Below are 22483 nucleotides of genomic sequence, written 5' to 3' on the forward strand. Positions count from 1 at the left end.
TTAGGGACAGGTACCCCTAAAGGAAAGAGGGCCTTGGGCACTGAGCGAAACTGCATACCTGCGACTGAAGCCATTGGTCCGTTTTCTGGGTCGTAATCAATTCTGTTTTGGCTTTTTGCCATGGTTTAAGATGTTTTTGAACTGTAATCTGTAAGAAAATATATAGTTTCCTGCTGTTATTCCTACAAAATTCAAACAACCTTCCCTTCCACACACCAAGAGAAGGTCAGAAGGTCTCAGGGGGATAAAGGGTATGCCCAGATTTTACAGTTTCCTACTTTTCAAATGAGAGGGTTGGAAAAAATAGATTGTTATGTCTCTATTAACTCTCTAAATTCATCTGTCCCTAAAGAAATTATAACAGGTGACCTAATTGATATTGGAAGGGAAAGGGCCCAAAGAAGCGTCATCTAAGCCAAATGCTGCAGGATGGAGGCCTGAGAGGTCAGAGTCTGGGACATTCAAGGAACTGTGAGAATGCAAGCGTGGCCACAACCAAGCAAGGCTGGGAGAGTAGCGGAGTGAAGGGGGCCGGGGGGCGGGGGGGGGGGGCAGTCAGACAGGGACTGTGGGTGTTACCCAGAGTGAAATGAGCAGCGGCTGCAGGGGTTAAGCAGGAGAAGGGCACAGTGTTTGGTTTACAAGATCACTCTCTGAATAGTACAGGTGATTAGCGGATGAGAGGAAGGGAGTGGGTGGAGTTAGCTGTGCACGTGGAGCAGGGCCTTGGTGAGAGCAGCAGAGTGGGGTCCTTGAGTCTCAGGGCCTATGGTGAGAGGCTGGCTCTGGAAGAAACGACTTCCTTCAACAAATACAGCAGAGCATGGAAGTTAAGAGGAAGTACTCTGAAGTATAATGACTGCGTTCAGACACAACTCTGTTACTAGCTTTGAAACTGTGGTCAAGCTACTTAACCTCTTTGTGCCTTAGTTTCCTCTTCTGTAAAATGGAGGTAACAGTGGTACCTATGTTATAAGGTCCTACAATGATAAATTAGTCTCAGTCTATCTAGGACACTTAGGTGTCTGGCTTTTACCCAGGACTGGGGTTGTTATTACTTTTCAGCAACACTGTTACCTCCCCCACCAGCCTCCTGCACTCCCTCGGTAATCTAGCTGGTTTCCTGTGAGCAAGGGGCTTTCTTTGAGTATTCTGTAGCATTTTTCACTTTTTAGAAATGAAATATGGTTATATTTTTATTGTTTTCTTTAAGCATTCATCTTCTTGTGCTAAACGCCTTGTAAGAAGGCTGCCCAGCAAGCCCCCTTTCTCTGGGACCCATGTGCCCTCACGACCTAGATAAGTACTGTGGCTCTGTCAGCCTCCCTCCCGAGACGTGACCCCGCCTTCCTGTGTACAGGCACTAGAGTGGAGCCACGCTAAGGAGCCCCTTCCCTTGGGGAATTGGGACAAAGGGATTCTAGTTCAGACCAGCTGTTCTCTTGAGTGTAGGAGATGTAAGGTAAAAAGTGCCAGAGGAAGCTGAAATGCAGAGAGCAGCGAGCTAAGAGGTGAAGAACAACTTCTAGGCTCCTCACAAGGCTCCAGTCTGACGATCCTGCTGCTTTCTAGGCTTGGTATCCAAAGCTTCCCTGAACTCCTTAGGATTCATAAAAGAAATTCTCGTCATTGCTGAGGGTATGCCAGCTGTTTCTGATACTTGTAACTGAGGATGCTACCAAACACAGTCACTTCCAGCAGTGCAAACAAGATGAGTAAATAAGAGGCTGGGAAAACACCACAAGAAATGAGGGTCGCGTCGCTCGCCCGTACCTCATAGTCTTCCACCACGAGGGTTTTCTCTGGCTTCTCACAGTCCTCAAAGTCCGGCTGCCAGACTGGTTCTTCCAATTCCAGATCTAAAATAATTTCTTGAATTCTTACATTTCTTTCCTTCACACGTGCAATTTCAAATTCTTTTTGTTTATAGGCAGCATCAAACTCATTATTGAAAACAGTTTTTACCTTGTAAATGATATCCTGAAACATTAATATGTTACTGAATACACAACATGTATCTTTGCTGGCAACATGATCCCACAGTTTTACTTTCCCTCCAAAATAATTTTACAAGATTCAGAAAATTAATCTTTCTAAAATGCTGTTTATATGAAGCCACTTCTTGGTTCTGTAACCTCCAGTGCCATTCCACCATATGTAGGAGTAAGGCTACAACTGTTATTCCACGACCTACTTCCCAAAATGAAAGTTATAACGCAGCATGCAGTTATGTTGGTAAATGCTCAGGTGGGTGATGAACAGTGGCTTTCAGAGACTGTTTGGAGAATCTACCAGAAGGTACAACCACACACAATATTGTTCCTAAATCCAGTCAAGTTATTCTCAGGCAGGAAGAGGGTGCAAGCTGGCTAATTACCAAGGTGGCAGTGGATCGAAATGGATTGTTTCCATCTCTGCTGGGGACAGTGGGTCAATTCTAGGTGGCCTTTATGTTACCACTGGGGTTCAGTCTATTTATCTGTCCTACTGAAGATGAAACCATTAAAGCAGGGTGGGACAACAACCTGAACTGCAGGCACCAGAATTTCTCTTGGGCTGAAATTACCTTTTTGTAGGAAGATGGGTTAATAAAGCAGCAGGCAAGTGAGACCTTGAGGGCATAGTTCAGCAGAAGCTGAGCAGCAAAGGAGATAACTAAACAGTTCTTAGTATACATGCACAGGAGTTTCAGGGGTTGGGGGAGAACAAGAGAAAAAGAGAGGAAGAGAGAGCAGAGCAGTGTGGCAGGAGGTTAGCTCTCAAACTGCAGACCTGGCTGGAGGACTTTCAGAACCAGGGATGTCCAACGTGAAATTCAGACCATTCATGTACTGGTGTAGTCTCTGTCACTGCATTTCCAAAAACCTTCAGTAGGCACGCACAGGCGTGTTCTGAGACTGGCTCGTGCAGTGGAAAGTAAGGAGTACGAGCTTAGAGCCTGGGGGGCACTGCCTGTACCCCTGAGCCCCAGAAGGTACACAAATCTTAGAGAGGAAAGTGTACTTCCCCGGGTTAAGGGCATGGACAGGCAATCACACCTCCATTGTACGAGGAGGTCCTAACAGACATTGGGGTTTCTCGAAAGATGGCATTCAAGGATTTCTTTTATTGTTGAGCTTACTGAAGACCCAAGTAGAAGAACGGTTTGTTTGGGCCGTCAGCCAGGGCAGGGTGTTTAGAAAACCTGTTAGGACAGAACCCGATCCAAATGGATGAAAGCAACTCTTGTACACAGGCTCTGCTTAAACAACGGGGACGCTAGCCATCTGGGTCCTTCTCTGTGTGCTACAAAGACATCATTTGACTGGCACGAGATTCACTTTGAGCCTCTGCAACACACCTCGTGGGGATTTTTAGAGATTTTCAGGGATAAAGAAAAAAATTCACCCACTTTCAGTAATATTATTTGGTTGATTTTCTCCTCTCTGGAATGAAGTTCCAGTTGGCTTGACAACAAAGAGGTGGGTATCCCAAAATCAGGACTCAGACTGCCAAACAGGTAATTGGGCAAGTTGGTGTATCTTACTGCCACATCTTCTTCCTCCTCTTCCTCTTCCTCTTCATGATGCTTTTTAACCAAGGTCATAGCAGACTGAACCTCTATAATTTCTTTCCGTAGCTAAATATAGAAAAAGATGACATGGAAGTTATGCAGTAATAAGAATTCTGTAAAGGGTGATTTTGTGACAACTTAATTATTTCAACCATTGCTTTAAAGTGATAAACTGTCTTGTCAACAACAGAATTCAAAGGGATGACTAGATCTTGAAACTGCTGTGGAGGAGATTAAAGCCTCAGAAACGGATAAACTGTGGGTAAGTCAGAAAGGTAAAAATTGTCCTCGTTAGTATTTTGCTGTCAGGGTGACAACTTGGTAAATGTGTCAAGTCTTTGTTGGAACTTAAGCATTAAAAAACATAACTTGTCTTCATATTTTACAAAGAAACTTGTTCACATCAGACCGGTGGGGGTAGATTAAGAAGGGTAAACTGTACCTTCACTGTAAGTTTCAGAAAAAGAATGGATGCAGGGTTCTGGCCACAACGAAACTACCCCAGCAGGGCTGTGTTTTTCAGTGGTCTGAGAGAGACTGCTGCTTTTTAAAAAGCTGCAATTTCTTGAGGAAATCCCATCAAAGTGTAATTCCACCAAAACAGACACTACTTCATCTTTGGTCATTATCTCAACATACAATCTCTCAAGAGATAAGAGAAGATAAAAAAGAGTATCGGTGGATGGAGACAACTTCTGAGTAGGACAAGAACAAAACCCCAGAACTCATTTTCTAGAGCATACCCTCCTATGTAAAGGCCAGCGACGGCTGTGGAGGGCCTGGGCCCCTTGACTGTGCAGGTTTGGTTGCCATATTCATTAGGATATGTTCTGCAGATTAACAAGCAATGGGAATGTAGATGCAAACGATATCTAAACTTGTCCTAAATTGTATCCCAACTCAAACCTGTGTGAAGGAGACCTTGAAATAAAGCACGTCACATATATAAACGCTCTGTTTCAAAGTCAAAATTGTACCTTCAGACACTCTGTTTCAATCTTCTTTTGCTGCAAAACTCTATTCACTTCTTCCAGCTCTTCATCCGTGCGTTCTTTCATTGGGAAGTTCTCAACCACATAGTGGATGTGAAAGCCCTTGTTGGAAAAAACACAAAATCGGTGCATTTTTAGTACAAGTGTGTGTATCTGGAATGGGGTGGGGGAGGTTTTTCCTGATTACAGTGAATTCATAGGTTATCATGAATGAGTAATACTGAAAATGGAATCTTTCTTTAAAATAAAACAACGTATTCCATTAGCACTGGTGTAAACTTTGTATCAAAATGCTGTGCTTTTGTGAAGAATTTACTTCTAGAGTAGGGGTTCTCAACTAGGAGTGATTTTGCTTGCCCTTCCCCCTGCCCCCACCCAGGTCCTCAGGGACAGTTGGCAATGCCTAGAGAGATTTCTGATTTTTACTAATGGGGATATTGGATGCAGCCGGGGTCTAGTAGAGAGAGGCCAGGGGTGTTGCAAAACACCCTACGTTCCACGGGACAGCCCCCACAACAAAGAATTCTCCAGCCCCAAACGTGCCACCCTTGAAAAACTCTGAGTTTAAGCAATACACAATCCCATAAATGTAGTCTGACCAGGCACTTTATTATCCAAATGGGGTAGGGGGCATATTTATCAGTGAAGAGGGTGCTGTTAGTAGTTACTCTAGGATCACAGGTATAAACTGGGACTTTTGGTCGCCCTGCACAAAGAGGGAAATGGTGTTGGGAGGAATCTCAGTGAAAAAGCATGGCAAACAGTCCTTTAGATAATGTGAAGGCTGGCACAGGTAGAAATGTGAAGAGTATTATGTTTAGTTTTCAATCTGTGTGGATAGTGATTGGCCTTTTGAAACAGATAGTAAGACCCAGGTGCAGGTGGTGTCACAGGGGAAAGAGGCGTTAAGACAAACCTTAAGAGATGCTAGCTTAGAAGGACACAGGGACCGAGCAGAGAGGGAAGGATGAGACAAGAAAAAGTGACACGTCTAGGCAGAATTCAGCATGGGAAGGGGCAAGGCATGCTTTGAAGGCCTTTTTGTATATATATTTTCTTAAAAATATGTAAAAAATTTTTCTGCCATGAGGCTTTCAACGAAAAGTCTCATTGGCTGAAATTCAGGTGTGGTGCCTCCCATCAGGAGATGCATCTGTCTGTTACCTTAAGAGATCGTCCCTTCACAGCCATTGAATTCCAGCACTCCTCTTTAATGATTTCACTCAAATAACTCTTGGCTAGGTTATGCATCTCCACGTCTTTCCTCATCTGGAAGGACATAGATGAAGGGAAGAATAAAAATGAAAATGTGGCCTCTTAAAAAAATCTCATTTCTAAATTCCCTAGCCAGTCTGCACATTTAGTGGTAAGAGTTCGATCTTCTTTCCCCAACACATAGTGCGGCTCTGCACTGAGATGCACTTTGGTGGGAGTACTTCCCTGTCTTTGGGAACCTTTCCTGAAATTTAGCCTGGAGGCCCAGGACTCCCTTCCTCGAGGACAAAGGTGTCGACGCAACACCTCTAAAGGCAAGCAGGCCCTACACATGTGCCCAGGCAGGTGTGCGGACAGTTGTACAGCTGTGGTGGGTTGGATAGCTCACATGGACGTTGTCCCAGAATCTGGCCAGTTGGTGCAGGGTGGGGAAGCAAATGCACTGTGTTAAGTCTCCCTGATTTGTTGGAAAAGTATGAGACCTGGCTGGTGTGGCTCAGTGGACTGAGTGCTGGCCTGTAAACCAAAAGGTCACTGATTCGATTCCCAGTCAGGGCACATGCCTGAGTTGCAGGCCAGGTCCCCAGTGCGGGGTGCACGAGAGGCAGCCACACATTGGTGTTTCACTCCCTCTCTTTCTCCTTCCCTTCACTTCTGTCTACAAATAGATAGAGTCTTTTAAAAAAAAGTATGAAATTTATAATGTTGTGAAACTGCCAGATATATAAATGTTGGTTAAATTCTTGTCAACGCATATTTAAAGTGATAGTTTGTGACCTCTGTCTTGGGGATCTTTATTGATTTAATTCTTCTACTATTTAACTCTACTACTCTTGGGGACCATGTAATTTACCTTTTCCTGTTTAGAAACATATGTGTTACCTCAATTAGTTTTATCTGCTTTAAGTAATGCTATTAGTTACTATTTAAGTGATTAAGTACTCTTATTTTAATAAAATTTGCCAAAAGAGCTGGTATGGAAGTGAGACCCAACAATCTTCAGCCCTTAGTATTCTCTTCACAGCCTTTTGTGCATTTCACTTTGTTGGCAGAATTATTAGCAAACTAGCTAAAATTAATACTTCTCTCCCACCACCAGATTAGAAAATGTCTTATTATTTATTCATTCACTTATTCATTTATTTATGTTTAACTTATTTGCTGTCTGAACAAATACTTTGCTCAATTTGCATTTCACTTTTTAATTTTTATCCATCGGTAATAGCTTATACTGTTTTAAATTATTTTAAATGGTAAGTTTTAAATAAACAGCAGTTTTGGCATATCCATTGTCAGAACCTGCCTGATTCCCAGCCCTCCCCTCTCCACCGCTGAGGCTCATGGATCTGCCCCTCCAGACTCCGTCCCCAGTACTGCGTTCAGGTTGTCCACTGCCTGGGCTTCGGTTTTTCCCATGTTGTTGGGATCGTGGCCTAGGATGGCTAGTAGCTTGGTCCCTTTAGGACTTGGATTTCTGACTGGTAGGTGCCACTAACTCTTCCTACAGACCAGTATTCTGCTCCCAAATGTGCTAAAAGCCAGCCGGGTTTATGGTGCCATCTGCTAACACTGTTCTGTGCCGGGCCATCTGGTTCTGTTCTCACGTCCGTTTGGGGCCTGATATCTCTTCAAAACCCCATTGCTCAGGAGAAGGAAACAGCACGAGGGAAATGAGCCTGTGGAGAGCCCTTCTCTGACCGCAGCTGCCCCAGAGGATCAGGAGGCTTCCTGAGAGACGTGCAGGGATTTGATAAGCAGCAAGGGAGGGGTCAGGGGGAACGTGCTACAGAGGCATAGGGTTAGGTGAGCAGGGTGGGCTCATCAGTGGTCAGTAGGTCAGCAGGCCAGAGGATCAGGTTCATGGGGCCAGGTTGTCAGATGTGGGTCTGGAGACAGAAGCAATGCTAGAGTGAGGACGGAAACGGGCACCCAACCCGGACTCAGTGCGGAGTGGTCCAGCTGGAAGGTCTGGGAGAATCTGGTGCCAGAACAGGAAGGGGCATTCCAGGCCCGAGCGAGGCCGGGGCTGGGAGGAAGAGCCCGACTGGAGCCTGGTGGGCAGGCTGGCACTTCTGGGCTCAGATCCAGGTCGTGGGATCTTAGCCAAGTGGTGCTAGGTCTGAAGCCTCAGTTTCTACAAGTGGTGGGAAAAAAAATCCTACCTTTTTGGATTGCTACAACAAAAAATAACATTCAAAACGCCCCTAAGTTGGTGCTTATTTGTTACAATAAAAATGGGATCATTTCTAATAGCTTCCCATTGCGTTTTTAATAACAAAAGCCAACTTCTTTCCTATGACATATGAGGATTGAGAGCTGGCCTCTGCCCACCTCTCCCACATCATTCAGCGAGGCTCTCCCCTGTCCACTGTGTTACAGCCTTTCTGGCCTTTCTCTTCCTGCAGCACTCGGAGCCACCTCTGCCTCAGGGCCTTTGCTCTTGCTGTTCCCATCGCCCTGATGTTCTCTTCCCCAGAACTTTACATAGCCAGCTCCGTCTCTTATTTTAGTTCCCAGCTGAAAGGACACCCCTTGAACGTGATCTTCTTTGACCACAGGAGTAGATCTTCCACATCTATCAAGGCATCCAGTTTGTTTCAATCACACAATATAAAGATTTGTTTATGATCTGTCTTCTCCACTAGATTAGCCCCATGTAGGTGGGACCTGTTTTTTTTTTCTTTTTAATCCTCACCTGTGGACATGCATATTGATTTTAGAGAGAGGGGAACAGAGGAAGAAAGAGAGGGAAAGAAACATTGATATGAAAGAGACGGAGTCTCTTGCTCCATAACCGGGGACGAACCTGGAACCTAGATATATGCCCTGACCAGAAATCAAACCTGCGACCTTTTGGTTTATAGGATGATGCTCTCACTAAGTGAGCCACACCAGCCAGGGCAAGGGCTACCTATTTTATTCACTGTATTCCCAGCACCTATGATAGTGTCTGGCATGTAATAGGTATGCAATAACTGTTGCAGAATGAATTGATGGATAGATGCATGATAATTTAGGTAAATTTTATCTCCTGAGTCAGCCCGTTGAGGTCCTTTGGATCCTGATTCTATTATCCAGTATATTTCCTTTCATTCTCAGCCTTATATCACCAGTTAGACAACAAATGTGCCTCATTTCTACATCTTCACTCCAGTTGTTAATAAACATATTTAACAGGACAGAGTCCTGATGCGTATCATTGGAAACTTCTCTCCTAGAGATATCAAAGAGTTTCCTTTCGTGTAGTTGTTTAACCAACTATCATTCACTTAATTGTCCTTGAATCCAGCTATATTTCATTTGCTTGTTCAGAGGGGGGAAATGTGCTTATACATGCACACTCAAAACTTCAATGTACTGTGCATGTTGAGAAAGAGGTAGCTTAAGAACCTCCTGTATAAAACACAATTAGGGGTTTTACCAAAAATAAAATCACTATGAGTATCACTGGACAGATAATAATTGGGGCTCTGTCACGGGTGCCAGACTCAAATATAAAAAAAACTGTGTGATGATGATGAGGCTATTGAAACTACATCATATGATGGTCATAGGAGCTGGGAAAGTTAGCTGAGACAGGAGAAGATACACATGGCAGTTGCCAATCTTCCCTAACCCTTTCCAGAGTGGCCATAGGGTGGACAGTGCTCAAAGAACAGAATAATCAGTGAGCAGAGGGAGGACAATTTCCACTCTAATTAAGAGATTATTAAACCCGAGTGTCCACAGTTGATGTGAGGTGGCTGAGGGGATTTCTAAAAATGTTCAAACGTGTGGTGGGAGATGCTTGGTATAAACATCATGCAGGAAAGACAGACATCCGATGTCGGGCTGGCCTGGATGCTCTTCTTTCCCTGAACCCCCGACTCAGCAATTCTCTGACTCATCCCACTCACACACACTGGGTGTGCTTTGTTCACATTGTGCTGGAAAAGTTTTCTTTCCTATTTTCTCTTTACTTCCTTCATTATGGTGCTTAAATCAGGGTTTTCCACACCTTTGTCACTTCTTCCTCACTTTCATTTTGCAGCCTTTCCAGTTCCTCAAGATCCAGGCCAAATTCCCGTTGCTCCAGTTTTGCAATGTTATCTACTGTTTCATTTTCTTCCATCATACTCATAACCTGAATTTTAAAATAGGAAAGGGTGCTCACATGTGAAGACTTAAACTTTAAAGACATGGTTTTCCAACTCTTAGGTAGAAATCAATTTAAAAAAAGATGTCATATTTATTTAAATATACACAATAAAGAATTAGGTTATGTGCTTATAGTGATTATTTAAGTTTTAAGGCTTAATCCTTAAAAGTTCATTCAACTATAAACAACAACAAAATGTATACATTCATCACTTCATGGAATGATATAGAGTAATTATTGATATTTAGGTGTATAAGATATCATTCTTTACAAACACACATGGAACATTCACCAAAATTGACTAGACTCAAGACAACTTCAACAAGCTTATGAGATAAGTGATAATGAGAAAATTGCATATTAAAATCAATGCAATGTAGTTCAAGTGGTACCCAGAGGAATATTTATAGCCTGACATGCCTAATAAAAAATAGGAAATAAACCAAGTTTTCAATAAAAAATAACAAAATGAAGACAAATAAATCTGAACAATGTAGGAAAAAATGAATAAAATTCCAAATTGGTAAAATCCTAAATTAATTAAATGTATAAGTATAAATTATATATAATGTTCTTATACTATTAGAGTCAAATAAATAAAAACCATACTATATTAATAAAATAGAAATGCCATTGAAAAGTATGATCAAGAAAAACATAAAAAGCATACATATACAACATTGGGAATAAAAAGAAAGCTATAACAAAAATTAAGAGACTTTAAATCAGATTAGATAATTTTATGTCATATATTTAGAAATCTAGATAAGATGGATACTTTTCTAAGAAAATATAATTGATAAAATATATACTTGAAAAAAAACCCAGCCCTGGCTGGCATAGCTCAGTGGATTGAGTGCAGGCTGTGAACCAAAGTGTCGCAGGTTCAATTCCCAGCCAGGGTATATGCCTGGGTTGCAGGCCATAACCCCCAGCAACCGCACATTGATGTTTCTCTCTCTCTATCTCCCTCCCTTCCCTCTCTAAAAATAAATAAATAAAATCTTTAAAAAAGATATTAAAAAACCAAATAGAAAACCTAGTAAGACTAATGACCACAGAAGAACTTAAAACAGTAGAAAAGAATCAACTCCTGTATAGCTATTAGGCCCAGATGGTTTTATATGTGTGTAGGGGGATATGGGTTGTTTATTTTTTAACCAAATATTAAAGAAAGCAGAATGCCTGTTTTATACACACTGTCCCAGAGAATGGGGAAAAATATAGAAAACTACTCAAATCACTTGATAAGGCTAGTATATTCTGATACCATAATTAGACAAAGAAAGTACAAGGAAATTAGACCAATATTACTCATACATAGAGATACAAAAGTCCTAAGTAAAATATTAGCAAATGGTATCTGGTGTACTGCTTAAAAATGACAAATGTCCATCTGAGGAATACAAGGCATCTGACCAGTTCCAAAGTAAAATTCACAATAAAAACTCTTGGGTCACAAGGGGCAGATGCTGCAGCAAGCATCACACTTAGCAGTTAGTAGCATCCCTGTGAAGGTTAGGAAGAAGACAAACATGGCCACTGCCGTGACCGCTATTATATTAGAAGCCCTTGCCATTTGACAAGAAAAAGAAATGAAGTATAAAGATTGATAAGGAAGAGACTTGTGATTTTCAGAAGGTAGAACAGTGTACCTAGACAATCCAAGAAAATCAACTGATAAAACAGTAGAACTAAAAAGAGAATTCAGCAAGGTGATTGTATATAAAATGAGCAATATTCATATAAACTAGTAGTAGCCAATTAGAAAATGTAATAGAAAAACATTCCTTTCACAAAAGCAAAACAAACTATAAGATACCTAGGATAACCTAAAATTATAGTCACTTTTAGACTACAAAACTTTACTGAAAAATATTTTTTAAAGATTGAATAGATACATGTTTACATATTTATATAATGCATGTTGTATAAAATTTATATTATAAATGTATATATTAAATGTATAAGTGTACATTATATAAATTCATCCCCAAATCATATTATAAACAATATATTCTCAATTAAAATCAAATCAGAGTTTTTCATGGAACATGACAAGCTGACTTTAAAATTCAAATGAAAAACTGTGCATAAAAATCCAACTTTTTTTGTAAAAGAAGAGCAAAGGGAGAATTTGTTTCAAGATATAAAAATCTTTTATAAAGTTATAACAATCGAAATAGTTTGGAATTAGCTCAGGAAAAGATCAATACTCAATTTCAGAGCAGAGAGTCCAGAAACAACCTTGTGTACACGGGATTCCAGGGGCTGACAGAGAAGGAGCTGCAAATCAGTGCAGACAGGATGACATAGTCAATAGAAAGCATGACGAAATGGGCTATTTACTTGAAAAAAAGGACATTAGATCCACACCTCATATCATTCATGAAAATAAATTACAGGTGAAATAAAGGAGTATTAGAAGAAAATATGCAAGACTTTGGAAGCTCTTTTAAAATCAGACACAAGAACAAAAGCTACAAATACAATGATCAATACACTGGGTCATAAGTGTTCAAGTCTGCATTTAACAAGGCACATTATAAAAGCTGAGAGAAGACGGAAAATATTTGTAGTGTATTAGGCTGAACCACATAAAACAGCAATTTCACGTGATTCAATCAAGTAATAAGGGCCACCTAGAGGTTTGTCTGAAGCACAGCTCCCTGATCTTTCCCTCTTCCAGGTGCCTGGGATGAGATAAGCAACACAACCCTGGCAGCCACGTGGGGAAGTTAGCAGAGCTGCCAGCAGCCCAGGTCTCTGAATGACTGCATGGAACAGGGCAGCTGCTGACTTGAACATCCACCCAGAACTGCTTTTTGAGAAAAAAATAAATTTCTCATCTCTATGCCATTATGTTTTTTGGAGTTTAGTTATTATCGCAGCTTCACTAACCCTAATGATCAAAAGTCAGTATGTTAATAATGAAAATAAAGAACTCCTACAATAAAAAAGAAAAGGACTAACAACACAATAGAAAAAATAGGCAGAGGATATGAACAGGGAATTCACAGAAATAGAAATATAAATAGTCTTTAGAGTTATAAAAAGATGTTCAACTTCATTAATGATCAGGAAGATAAAACAAAGGGGAGGAAATTAACAAAGAAAACTTTAAGAACAACCAGAACTGAAAGACAGGTTTCTTAATGAAAGTGCTCACCAATGTCCAGCACATAAAAGAGAAAAAAACCCCAAACATACAAACTAGGGTCCTTGGCCTGGCTGGGTAGTTCAGTTGGTTAGAGTATTGCCCTGATATACCAAATTGCAGGTTCAATCCCCAGTCAGGACACATATAAGAAGCAACCTATAAAGCATAAATAACTGAAACAACAATTGATATTTCTCTCTCTGTCTCTCAAAATAAATAAATTTTTAAGAATTAGGGTCCTGGTAGGAAACAGACGGCATACTCAAATGGGGTAACTGGGAAGAGAGACTTCAAAAAAAGAGCTTCGGCAGGGTAAGGGAAACTGCAAGGCATGATAAAGCATCTCAGGCTAGCAAACACAGGAGACTGACACCACTGCGAGGTCTGAAGGGCAAGGGTCGGGAGTGGTTACCGAAACCTGAAGAGGTCTGTAGCTATAGGAGAGGGCTGGCAGTCGCTGCCAGCTCACACCACCACAGACAGCACTCTGGAGGAATGAAAACCCTGACCCTAGTCGGCTCCTGCCCTCTGATCTCCTCTGACTCCACCCAGTGGCTAAACCCAGACAGAAGCCAGAGGCAAGAGAGGACACAGATGCCACGCACAAAGGTCAGGCTCAGAACAAGGGAAAAGGGTGGAGGGCATGTCTATACCAGCAAACCAAGAGTATCCATCGGACATCTAAAGGTGCATGATTGTGAAATTTCCAAATGGCAGGAATTAAGAAAGGATCCTGTAAGTTTCCAGAGAGAAAAATCTGGTTACCTACAAAGAACTGGGAATCAGAAAGTACTGCATTCTTTAAAGCAAATACCAAAAGTTAGAAAACACTGGAGCAAACTCTCAAATGAGTGTGTGAGTGGGATAAAGACATTTGAAGAAAAACCAAGTCTCAAAAACTGTAGCTCCTGTGTACTCTTTCTCAAGAACCAAAGCAATGTACAACTCTAGGGGCCAGGGGCCATTCACACTGTATTACATTGAAATGGTAGTCCGGAAGCACGGCCAAGTGACAAACGATGTTCCCAAACATGGGACAACACAGCAGTCCTTCTCAGGAAGCTACTGGAAGTACACACCAAAAAAAACAAACAAAGGAAAATCCATGAGACCCCCAAAACAGGGGTTCCAACTCAGGAGGCAGGAGAGAAGATTTCCTGGAAGGATGGACAAGAGAAGTCACTAGGACAGCAGCTGTGTGCCTGGTCTAGAGAGCAGGGTGCTTAGACTTGAGCTGGAAGGTGGAAAATATTAGAAGGGAGGTCACAAAATAAAATTTTAAAAAAAGTTCCGACAGTCTGATTTCCTCAGATATTCATATCGAGAAGTTTTTTTTTAAGCATTTTCAGAGTTTGACTAGGCAACCCAAAACAAAGGCAATCATCAATTCCAGGACAAATAAAATTGTAAAAACGGAAATGGAATTATAATATACCATGTGACTCAACTTTGAAGAATATTTAGATAACTACAGTAATGTGCATATTAAGTATGAATTTATGTATATGCTGTAGTGATAAGGTGGGCATGTAAAAGAACCTAAAAACTCATCTTCAATAGTTGGAAGCCCATAGTTCGTGTCAAAAGAGAAATATCAAGAGATAGCAGTATCAAGAAAACTACTTAGAAAGGTGGAAGTAAATAGCCAAACAGGAAAACTAAAAGAATTGAAAACAGTTACCTTCAGAGTACAGGAATCATAATGAAAAAAAAAATCAGGGGAGGTGTTGCTTTAAAATACTATTTTTAATTATGTAACTCATTATTTGATTTGTAAAATTGTAAACATATAACTTTAATTAAAATAATTATAAAGAATAAGACAGTATTTGGAGAAGACATAGAGAAGAAAAATGGCTGTTTATATGCAGTGTGATGCGGTAACAATTCTACCCTGTTGAAGGACCCCAGAGAACTGAGCCTGAGTACAGGCAGGAGAAAGATGGGTATAGCTTCTTATGCCATATTGAACAAAGTAAAGTTCAAAAAGTAATTTTAAATGGAGGGTCAAATGTATTAGTATATGAAATCACGACACTTACAGTTTTAGCAAGTGCTTTGATTTGTCTTTTTATCTCTCTCCTTTTGTTGGAAAACAGTTTAACCTCCTTTTTGATGGCCTGAAATGGGACAAGTATTTCACTTAAACAGGCAAGAGAAACGATAGGGAGGCCTATGACCCCCACACACGTACCTACATCCGTACATACACAAATACACATAGATACATAATGGAAAGCGCTTTTCTAGAAACAAAATTTTCTAACACCACTGAAATACCTTACTTGATTGCTATTAGGTTGACTGAAGCAACATAGTAGTTTTAGTCAAGTATAAGGCCAGTGGGATGAAAATAATTAAGTAGCAAAAAATTAAATAGAGAATAGTTGACAAGGGAAAATCAGTCCACTGTTTTATTGGGGACTTGAGTGAGACTGGATGAGCAGGGTAAATCCAGACAGGAGCTACTACAATACTACCTTTGTCACCTTTCTACACATCAGAAGCCAGGATGTCCCTTCTCCTGGCCCACCTTTTCTTTCATCACTGCAGCACCCCCAGCCCTGCCAACTGCCTCCAACATGAGGTACCGCAATTCATTCTTTGCCTTAGCGTATGTGAACAGCTTGGTTGGGTTTCATATTAACTTGAGTACAGATCTTAAAGCTCATATAACTTAATCCAAAAGACTGGGCTATATTTAGGGTGTTTGTTGGCTTTAGGAAAGTTACACTTGTACAATGGAATGCTCTGCCAAGTAGTATCTCGTGCTACTTTCTAACTTTCCAGCAGGTTTCATAAGAAACTAATCTGTCTGGCACACCTACAAAGCCTTATTTCAAACCTCTCCCATGTTTTATAAATACCTCTTGGCTTTTTTGTTGTATCCAGGGAATTTCCTTCATATTATTAGCTTGGACTAATTCCTCTTGTGATGAGTCAATGCTTAACTTCGTATTCTCATTTATCTTAGAAAAAGACAGATATTTTTTAAATTTAAAATTCATCAGGTTTCTCTCCCATGCTATTTTACATAATTGCTTTGAATCCCTTTGAACTTCTTATATTTTTTAAAAATAATACCAAACATTTTGCCTGTCCAAGGTGTAACATTTTATTAATTTAGTATCTACCAGTCAGTCCTTACGTCAGCCACACCTTTCCCTGAGAAAAAAAATGATCAGATAGGTTGTATGTTCACCAAATCACTCTCTGCCTTCCTGTTCCTATAGATTGAAAACTCCTGCCTATCAAGGCCTGTACTTAGGATCTTAATTTTTTCTACCTTCTCAAGGCCTTTCCACTTAAAAAAAATCTCATTGCCTTTCTGCATCATCCATTCCTCCCTTCTCCTGAATCTTTCCCAAATGTGTGCTGGTATCTCCTGTCCTAGGAAAGCTACTCTCCACTGACTACTGACCACATTCCCCTCACCTACTACCCCTTTTCTGTTCCCTCTTTACAGCAAAACGTCTTGAGAATTTGGGATGTCACACTCTCCTGGCTCCCCACAACCTCATGGGCCACCCCTTCTCAGTCTCCTCTGCCTTCCCAAATTCTTCTCCTGGATCTCTAGAAGATGCTCTGTCCTGGCCCCTCTCTTTCTTACCATTCACGTTTCCATGATGACTTCACCTGGTTTTATGGCCTTGAACTCCATCCCCATGCCCTGACTCTCGAATCAGCATTTCTAGCCCTGGCCTCTCCCAGAAATCAAGGCCCATCTATCCAGTGGCCTGCCTGGTACATTCTCTTGGCTTCTCAAGGTTGGCATGAGTAACGGATTTCAGGTTCTCTTCCTTCTCCCCACAGTGGCTCCCCAGCCCAGGCTTCCCCATCTTCACGAATACTATCGACTTCTGCACAGCTGTTCAAGTAAAAACTCTGGAAGACTCTCTCTCTCTAATCCACCAGTGAGGTCTGTTAACTCTAACTCGGGAACCTACCTGGAGTCCACCTCCTCCTCTCCACAACACTCCTCCACCCCCACCCTTGTTACCTGGACCTCTGCCATAGACTCGTAACTAACCTCCCTGCTTCCGCTCTTATCCCCTACAGAAGCATTCTCCATACACCAGGAATAATCATTTCAAACATGTAAATAAGATCTTATAAATCCTCTCTTCACACCACTTTAGTAGGTTCTTATTAAATGTAAAATCAAATCTAAACTCTCCCCGGTTTACAAAGCCTTTTCCCACCTTGAGGACTTCATCTCCTACTACTCTCTCTTGCTTCCTTTCACTGTGCAAGCCTTTTTTAGGTCCTCAGACATGTGGAGCTCTCTTCTCCCTCCGCCCTGAGTACTTCTGCCCCATGCTGCATGCTGGCATCCTCTTTTAATTCAGGTCTCAGCTTAAACATCATCTCCTTGGAGAGGCTATTCCAGACACACACTATCATACCAAGCCATTTTTATTCACTAGATAGATCTTGTTACTCTCTTTTTTTATTTGCTTATTTAGCTCTCTCTCTCTGCTCACTGCCAGTCCTCAATTAGAATGCAAGCTTCATGAAAGCAGAAACTTTTTCTATCTTGCTCATTCCTATATTCCCCACAGCCTAGCATTCTGCAGGTGCTTGATAAATGTTTGTTAAATGATTGAATGAATGAATGTTATTCTCTGGCTAGGCACTTCCTAAATAGTGTATGTGACATAAAAGTACAAAAGAGAGACTACTTTGACCAAGCACCACAATTGGTAGTAAGATTTTTTTCAGGAAAGCCTGAATCTTGTATTATGGTTTAAATAAGATCTGAGGTATAGTATTTGCCATTGCTTAGAGAAAGGCTGAATATTTTCTCTCAGATGTAGCTCATGCTCTTTTTTGAGAAATAAAGAGAAAAGTTATTGAATATCCACTTAAAGAAAACTGCAAACTGACAGTTGATTCAAAAAGAAAAAAAGGAAGTGGGATAAAAAAGGAGTTCCATGGAAAGTAACCTCGCAGGGTGATGTGATCATAAATTCCTAAATGGGCAGGTTATGGTCAGTAGTCATGTCCCAGGCGTATAACTTTTTTAGTAAAAAAAATTATCTGAGTCTTAAGCAAGCCCTGTTCATAGTTTTTGTGAGTCTAGGTCAACACACTTTTGAAATACGAGTAACCACCCTCAACAGAGCACATAGTCTTGTCAACTATTCTATAATCCAGTCCCTGCCTTGCTCGCTCTCACTTTCACGTGACCTTCCTTGGTCCCCTCCCTAATTCACAACAACGCATAAAATAAACTGTGCAACTGCCATCTGTGGAGCATCTGGCTTCCTGGCAATTGTCAGTTTGGCTCAAATAAACCCTAATAAAAATTCTTTGCAGATTTGGACGTTTCTTACGTCGACATAAGGAGAAGAAAACTATACTGGAACTCAACTGTGTGTTCATGTTCTGATTCTGAGAACTTGCTCTGTCTTCTTCTTAAATGAGCATTCTCCTCCTCCATGGTGGTGCTCAGAGAAGTTAAATGTTGCTGGCTGTATTCAAGAATGTCACTGGCTAAGCTTCCTCCAAACTTCCTGTATTAAAAAAAGAAAACACACGGGCTATAGAACCACAATTTTAAGAAGTCACATTCAGTGGTATTATTTCCAGATATGCAACCACTTCTACACAAAGAAATATGTGGACAATTCTCTGCACTGCCCTGTAGTTATGAGGGCTCTGCTTCTTAGAGGAGAGCCCGTTCGTGGGCATCAGAATACAACAAGCCCCTTCACCTATTTGGGTGACCCTATCCTCATGCTGTCCCCATACCCTTACCCTACATGTACTCTACGCTTGTCTTGGCCACGGCACAGGAGAGCCACTACTCTGGTTGAGCCCTTCAAGTGTACTAGATGCTGCACTGCTTTGCATACACATCCGGCTCGTACATTATCACATTATCCCATTCAACCCTCTTAGTTCCCATCTGCACTCAATGCACCAGAACATCTCAGAACTTTGGGAACATCTAACAAACCTGGCAGGATTATTAAAACAAATTCCTGGACCTCACCCACAGAGACTCTGATTCAGAAAGTCGGGTGGGGCCCAAGAACATGCCTGCCTAACAAGCTCATAGGTGCTGCAGGCCCCACCTTGAACAACGCTGTTATAGAAGATTTGGAAGGGTTGTCATGGGCCGGAGGGTACGAGCTGGTAACTCCTGGACTAGGGTTCTGAAGTCAACTTTGTTTTGAGTCACAAGTTCATGTCAACTTTGTTTTGAGTCACAAGTCCTCATGATTAACTACTATGGGTGAAAATGTCTTTATTTCCAAAAATAGGGCTTCAGCACTTGTTTGTTGTTGCCTAAGATGCTGTTTGTTCACTGACTATAAAGCATACATTAAGACATATATGAAATACAAGTTAATTAAGAGTTCATGTACAAAATGGGCATGATGGTGCAGTCTTCGAATAGTCTTTGAACTAAATGGCTACCAAAATCGTTATGATACAAAATCTCTACAATATTTAACATTTTCAAATGGCACCGAGAAAGGCCATGGTTTATGATGGTTTTGGTCACGTGAGGCACTGTGAGGTACCGCTTTTGTGGGAACGAACTGCACGTTCACTAGTGATGTCCCCTGGCAGGTCGAAGAGGGAACATTGCAAGTCCTGGCTGTCCCCTGCCTGCTCTCTGCCCCCTGGCCATCACCTGTATGCTCAGTGGTATTTGTTTATCTAGAATTTTACGTTTAGTACAATCAAAGTCTAAATAAATTAATATTGCTAAAGCAAAGTCTAATTAGGCAAGTCAGTCCGTATGCGTACCCACATACATACATGTCTGTGTAAGGATTTTTAGGGACAAACGGGAGTTTTTAAAGATATCTGCTACTCAGAATTGTCCTCATTTCTTGTACTTCTCCTACAGGTGTTATGAACAAGAGAACTGATCATCTCATATGTATTAAATATGCCTTTTCTGTTTTCGTATTTTTGATGCTTTGATATCTGGGGTCATGCTCACTCTGGAGGGACTCCTCTCCCAGGGCTAGCCAATTCCTAGAAACAGTAAACAATTAATTTTGGAGATCACCTTTCAAATGCACACCAACTAATCCAGAACCTTCAGCCAACCATCTCCTCCACCGGGCTTAAACAAGCCAATTCTCAATCTGCCTGCTCCTGTGCATGGAAACCACAATCAAGGCTCTGGCCCATGGTTTTCCTGCCTCCTCTGCCTCCTTACCCACCCTGGTTCTTCCCCACGTGGCCCCCAGTAGCCAGGCATGCCCCCTCCTCTTGGGATCTGTGAGGATAACAATCTTTTCAATGACAGTTGTCTCCTGTCATGTTGGCCTTGCTGTGCCTAATACTAACGAAATCTTTATTTTAAAACACCATACCATGTGAGGCTGCTTACTGTTCACCATACATACCTCCACCTTAGGCAGACAAGGGTGCCATCATCTTTCCCGTTCACCAGGATGTTTTGTCCATCCATTGAAATGCTCACCGACTGGATTCCGTGTCCCTGGTGAGAATGGCTCCGGCACCGAACAAATGTTTCCTCAATAGTTTTAGGAACAAAGTACAAAAATTACAAACATGATCCTATCACATGGTTTTGCTAAGGGGGATACATACACTTGTTGATAAACCTTTTTCTATTTGTCAACAGCATTAGTTGTATGGAAATAGCCTTTGGGTAATACAGAGCACTGAAAATCCCTAGCTCAAAACATTGCAACCATACTGATTCATTCCCTCATCTGCGGTAGTGTGGAAGGAGAGGGATTATCATCATCCATCTATAACAGGAATATCAGACACACAGAAGCGGATGAACTGGCTGAAGGCTCTGAAGTTAAGTGAGGGTCCTTGAACAAGCAGAGGGGGCAAATTCCGATGACCTCAAGAAGCAGGCAGGTTCCACCCATGGGTGAAGAGGCTGAGGGTCATGAGAGGGTGACAGGTGCATGAGAGGGTGAAGAAGGAAGAAGAATGTGCCCTACGTGGAGAATGTTAATTAAACCCATTTGATTGGAACCCAAATAAAACCACTAATTTGGTACACAGGGAGATAGTTTCAGACCCTTAACTAAACACTGGGATTTCTGTGTCACACTGGTTCTCCAGCTTGATGCCTTAATTTTTGTCAAACCTTTCAACAGGTAATACATTTAAATGGTTCAAAATTAGAAAACTATAGAAATGAATGCAGTGAAATCTTCCTATCACCATTCCCCAACCACCTCTCAGTATCCTTCAACATCCTTTCAGATATTTTTATGCATATACATAAATTTTTGCACAAATTTCAACATAAATTGTAGTGCAGTAATAATACCGATATTATGCACCTTGCTTTTTCCTCCCTAATGATGTCTTGGGGTTCCTTCCATATTGCTGCATAAAGGTTTCCTCATTCTGCATCACAGCTGCACAACATTCCATATTTTACTTATATATTTTTTATGTACCATTATTTATTTATCCAGTCCTCTGTTGACAGACAATACGTTGCTTTACAAAGAGTGCTGCCATAGACAACCCTACATTAGGTGCTTTGCATAGAATAACTCTGCCTCCAAAACTTTGATGTCTTGCCATACCATGCCACTATCAGTAGTGTACCTTACAAATCATTTAAATAAGAGGCAGTGTAACAGAGTTTACAAATTGTTCATTCACAAAAAATCTCTAAGGGATTTAAGGTGTTTTCTGTATAATAATAATATCACTTTTGCCCAACTGTGTTCCAAATATGCTTTCTTGCAGATGTGAGCAAGGACAGCAGGATGGGCAGAAACAGGGCCCAGCTGATGCGGACCTGCAGGCACGTGTCATGTGGGTCATTGTGACGATTCAGATATGGGGTATCTGAACACTGGGTAAGAATCACTGACTGCATTAAATTATACTGATGACCAGTACAACTTGGGTCCAGCATCGCACAAAGAGTCAGGTGGGGGCAGCAGCAACCAGCCCAGAGGCCCTTCAGGCCAGGTGGATGGCAACGATAATCCCTAAGTTTGCACAGTGGTTCACTATTTCCAAAGCAGTTTTGCATCTACCCTCTCATGGCTCTTGCCAGAATCCCACAGGATGAGAGCAAGCAAGGCTCCCCAAATATTACAGGGGAGCATCTGAAGCTCAGTGAGTTTCCAAGGCGCGCGTGCGCACACACACACACACACACACACACACACACACACACACACGGTGGAAGAGCTGGGCTGGAGCTCACCGACAGCAGCCCTGCCCAGGCTTTTTCTTTGCAGATCTCTGTCCCTGGTTGGTGGTCCGCCCTCAGAGACTCACATCTCTGAGGCACATAAATACACCTAATGTTAAAGTCAATAACACCATCAGTGGTAAATAAGTTATGACTCAATCTACCTAATAAAGAATTCCAATTCCTTTCCTAAGGGCTTTTGCTCTTTAAATGAAATTAAGATATACATCCCATAATTTTTTAAAAAACAAAG

General features: G+C 41.4%; 1 protein-coding gene across 1 annotated transcript in view; it reads right to left on the minus strand.

Moving 5' to 3' along the window:
• CFAP43 (cilia and flagella associated protein 43) overlaps window positions 1-22483 on the minus strand; it is an 81062-nt gene that overhangs the window by 17860 nt on the left and 40719 nt on the right. The window contains exons 16-25 of the mRNA XM_045854402.1: window positions 20432-20562; window positions 18433-18574; window positions 15926-16018; window positions 15101-15178; window positions 9758-9883; window positions 5710-5814; window positions 4531-4647; window positions 3392-3619; window positions 1774-1980; window positions 59-148 (exon numbers count right to left, since the gene is read on the minus strand). Coding sequence (XP_045710358.1) covers window positions 59-148; window positions 1774-1980; window positions 3392-3619; window positions 4531-4647; window positions 5710-5814; window positions 9758-9883; window positions 15101-15178; window positions 15926-16018; window positions 18433-18574; window positions 20432-20562 — 1317 coding nt within the window. The remainder of the gene's footprint in view (window positions 1-58; window positions 149-1773; window positions 1981-3391; window positions 3620-4530; window positions 4648-5709; window positions 5815-9757; window positions 9884-15100; window positions 15179-15925; window positions 16019-18432; window positions 18575-20431; window positions 20563-22483) is intronic.

This window comes from Phyllostomus hastatus, unplaced genomic scaffold (assembly GCF_019186645.2).
Source record: "Phyllostomus hastatus isolate PE091 unplaced genomic scaffold, TTU_PhHast_1.1 phas_scaffold_1066, whole genome shotgun sequence".
Lineage (NCBI taxonomy): Eukaryota > Metazoa > Chordata > Mammalia > Chiroptera > Phyllostomidae > Phyllostomus > Phyllostomus hastatus.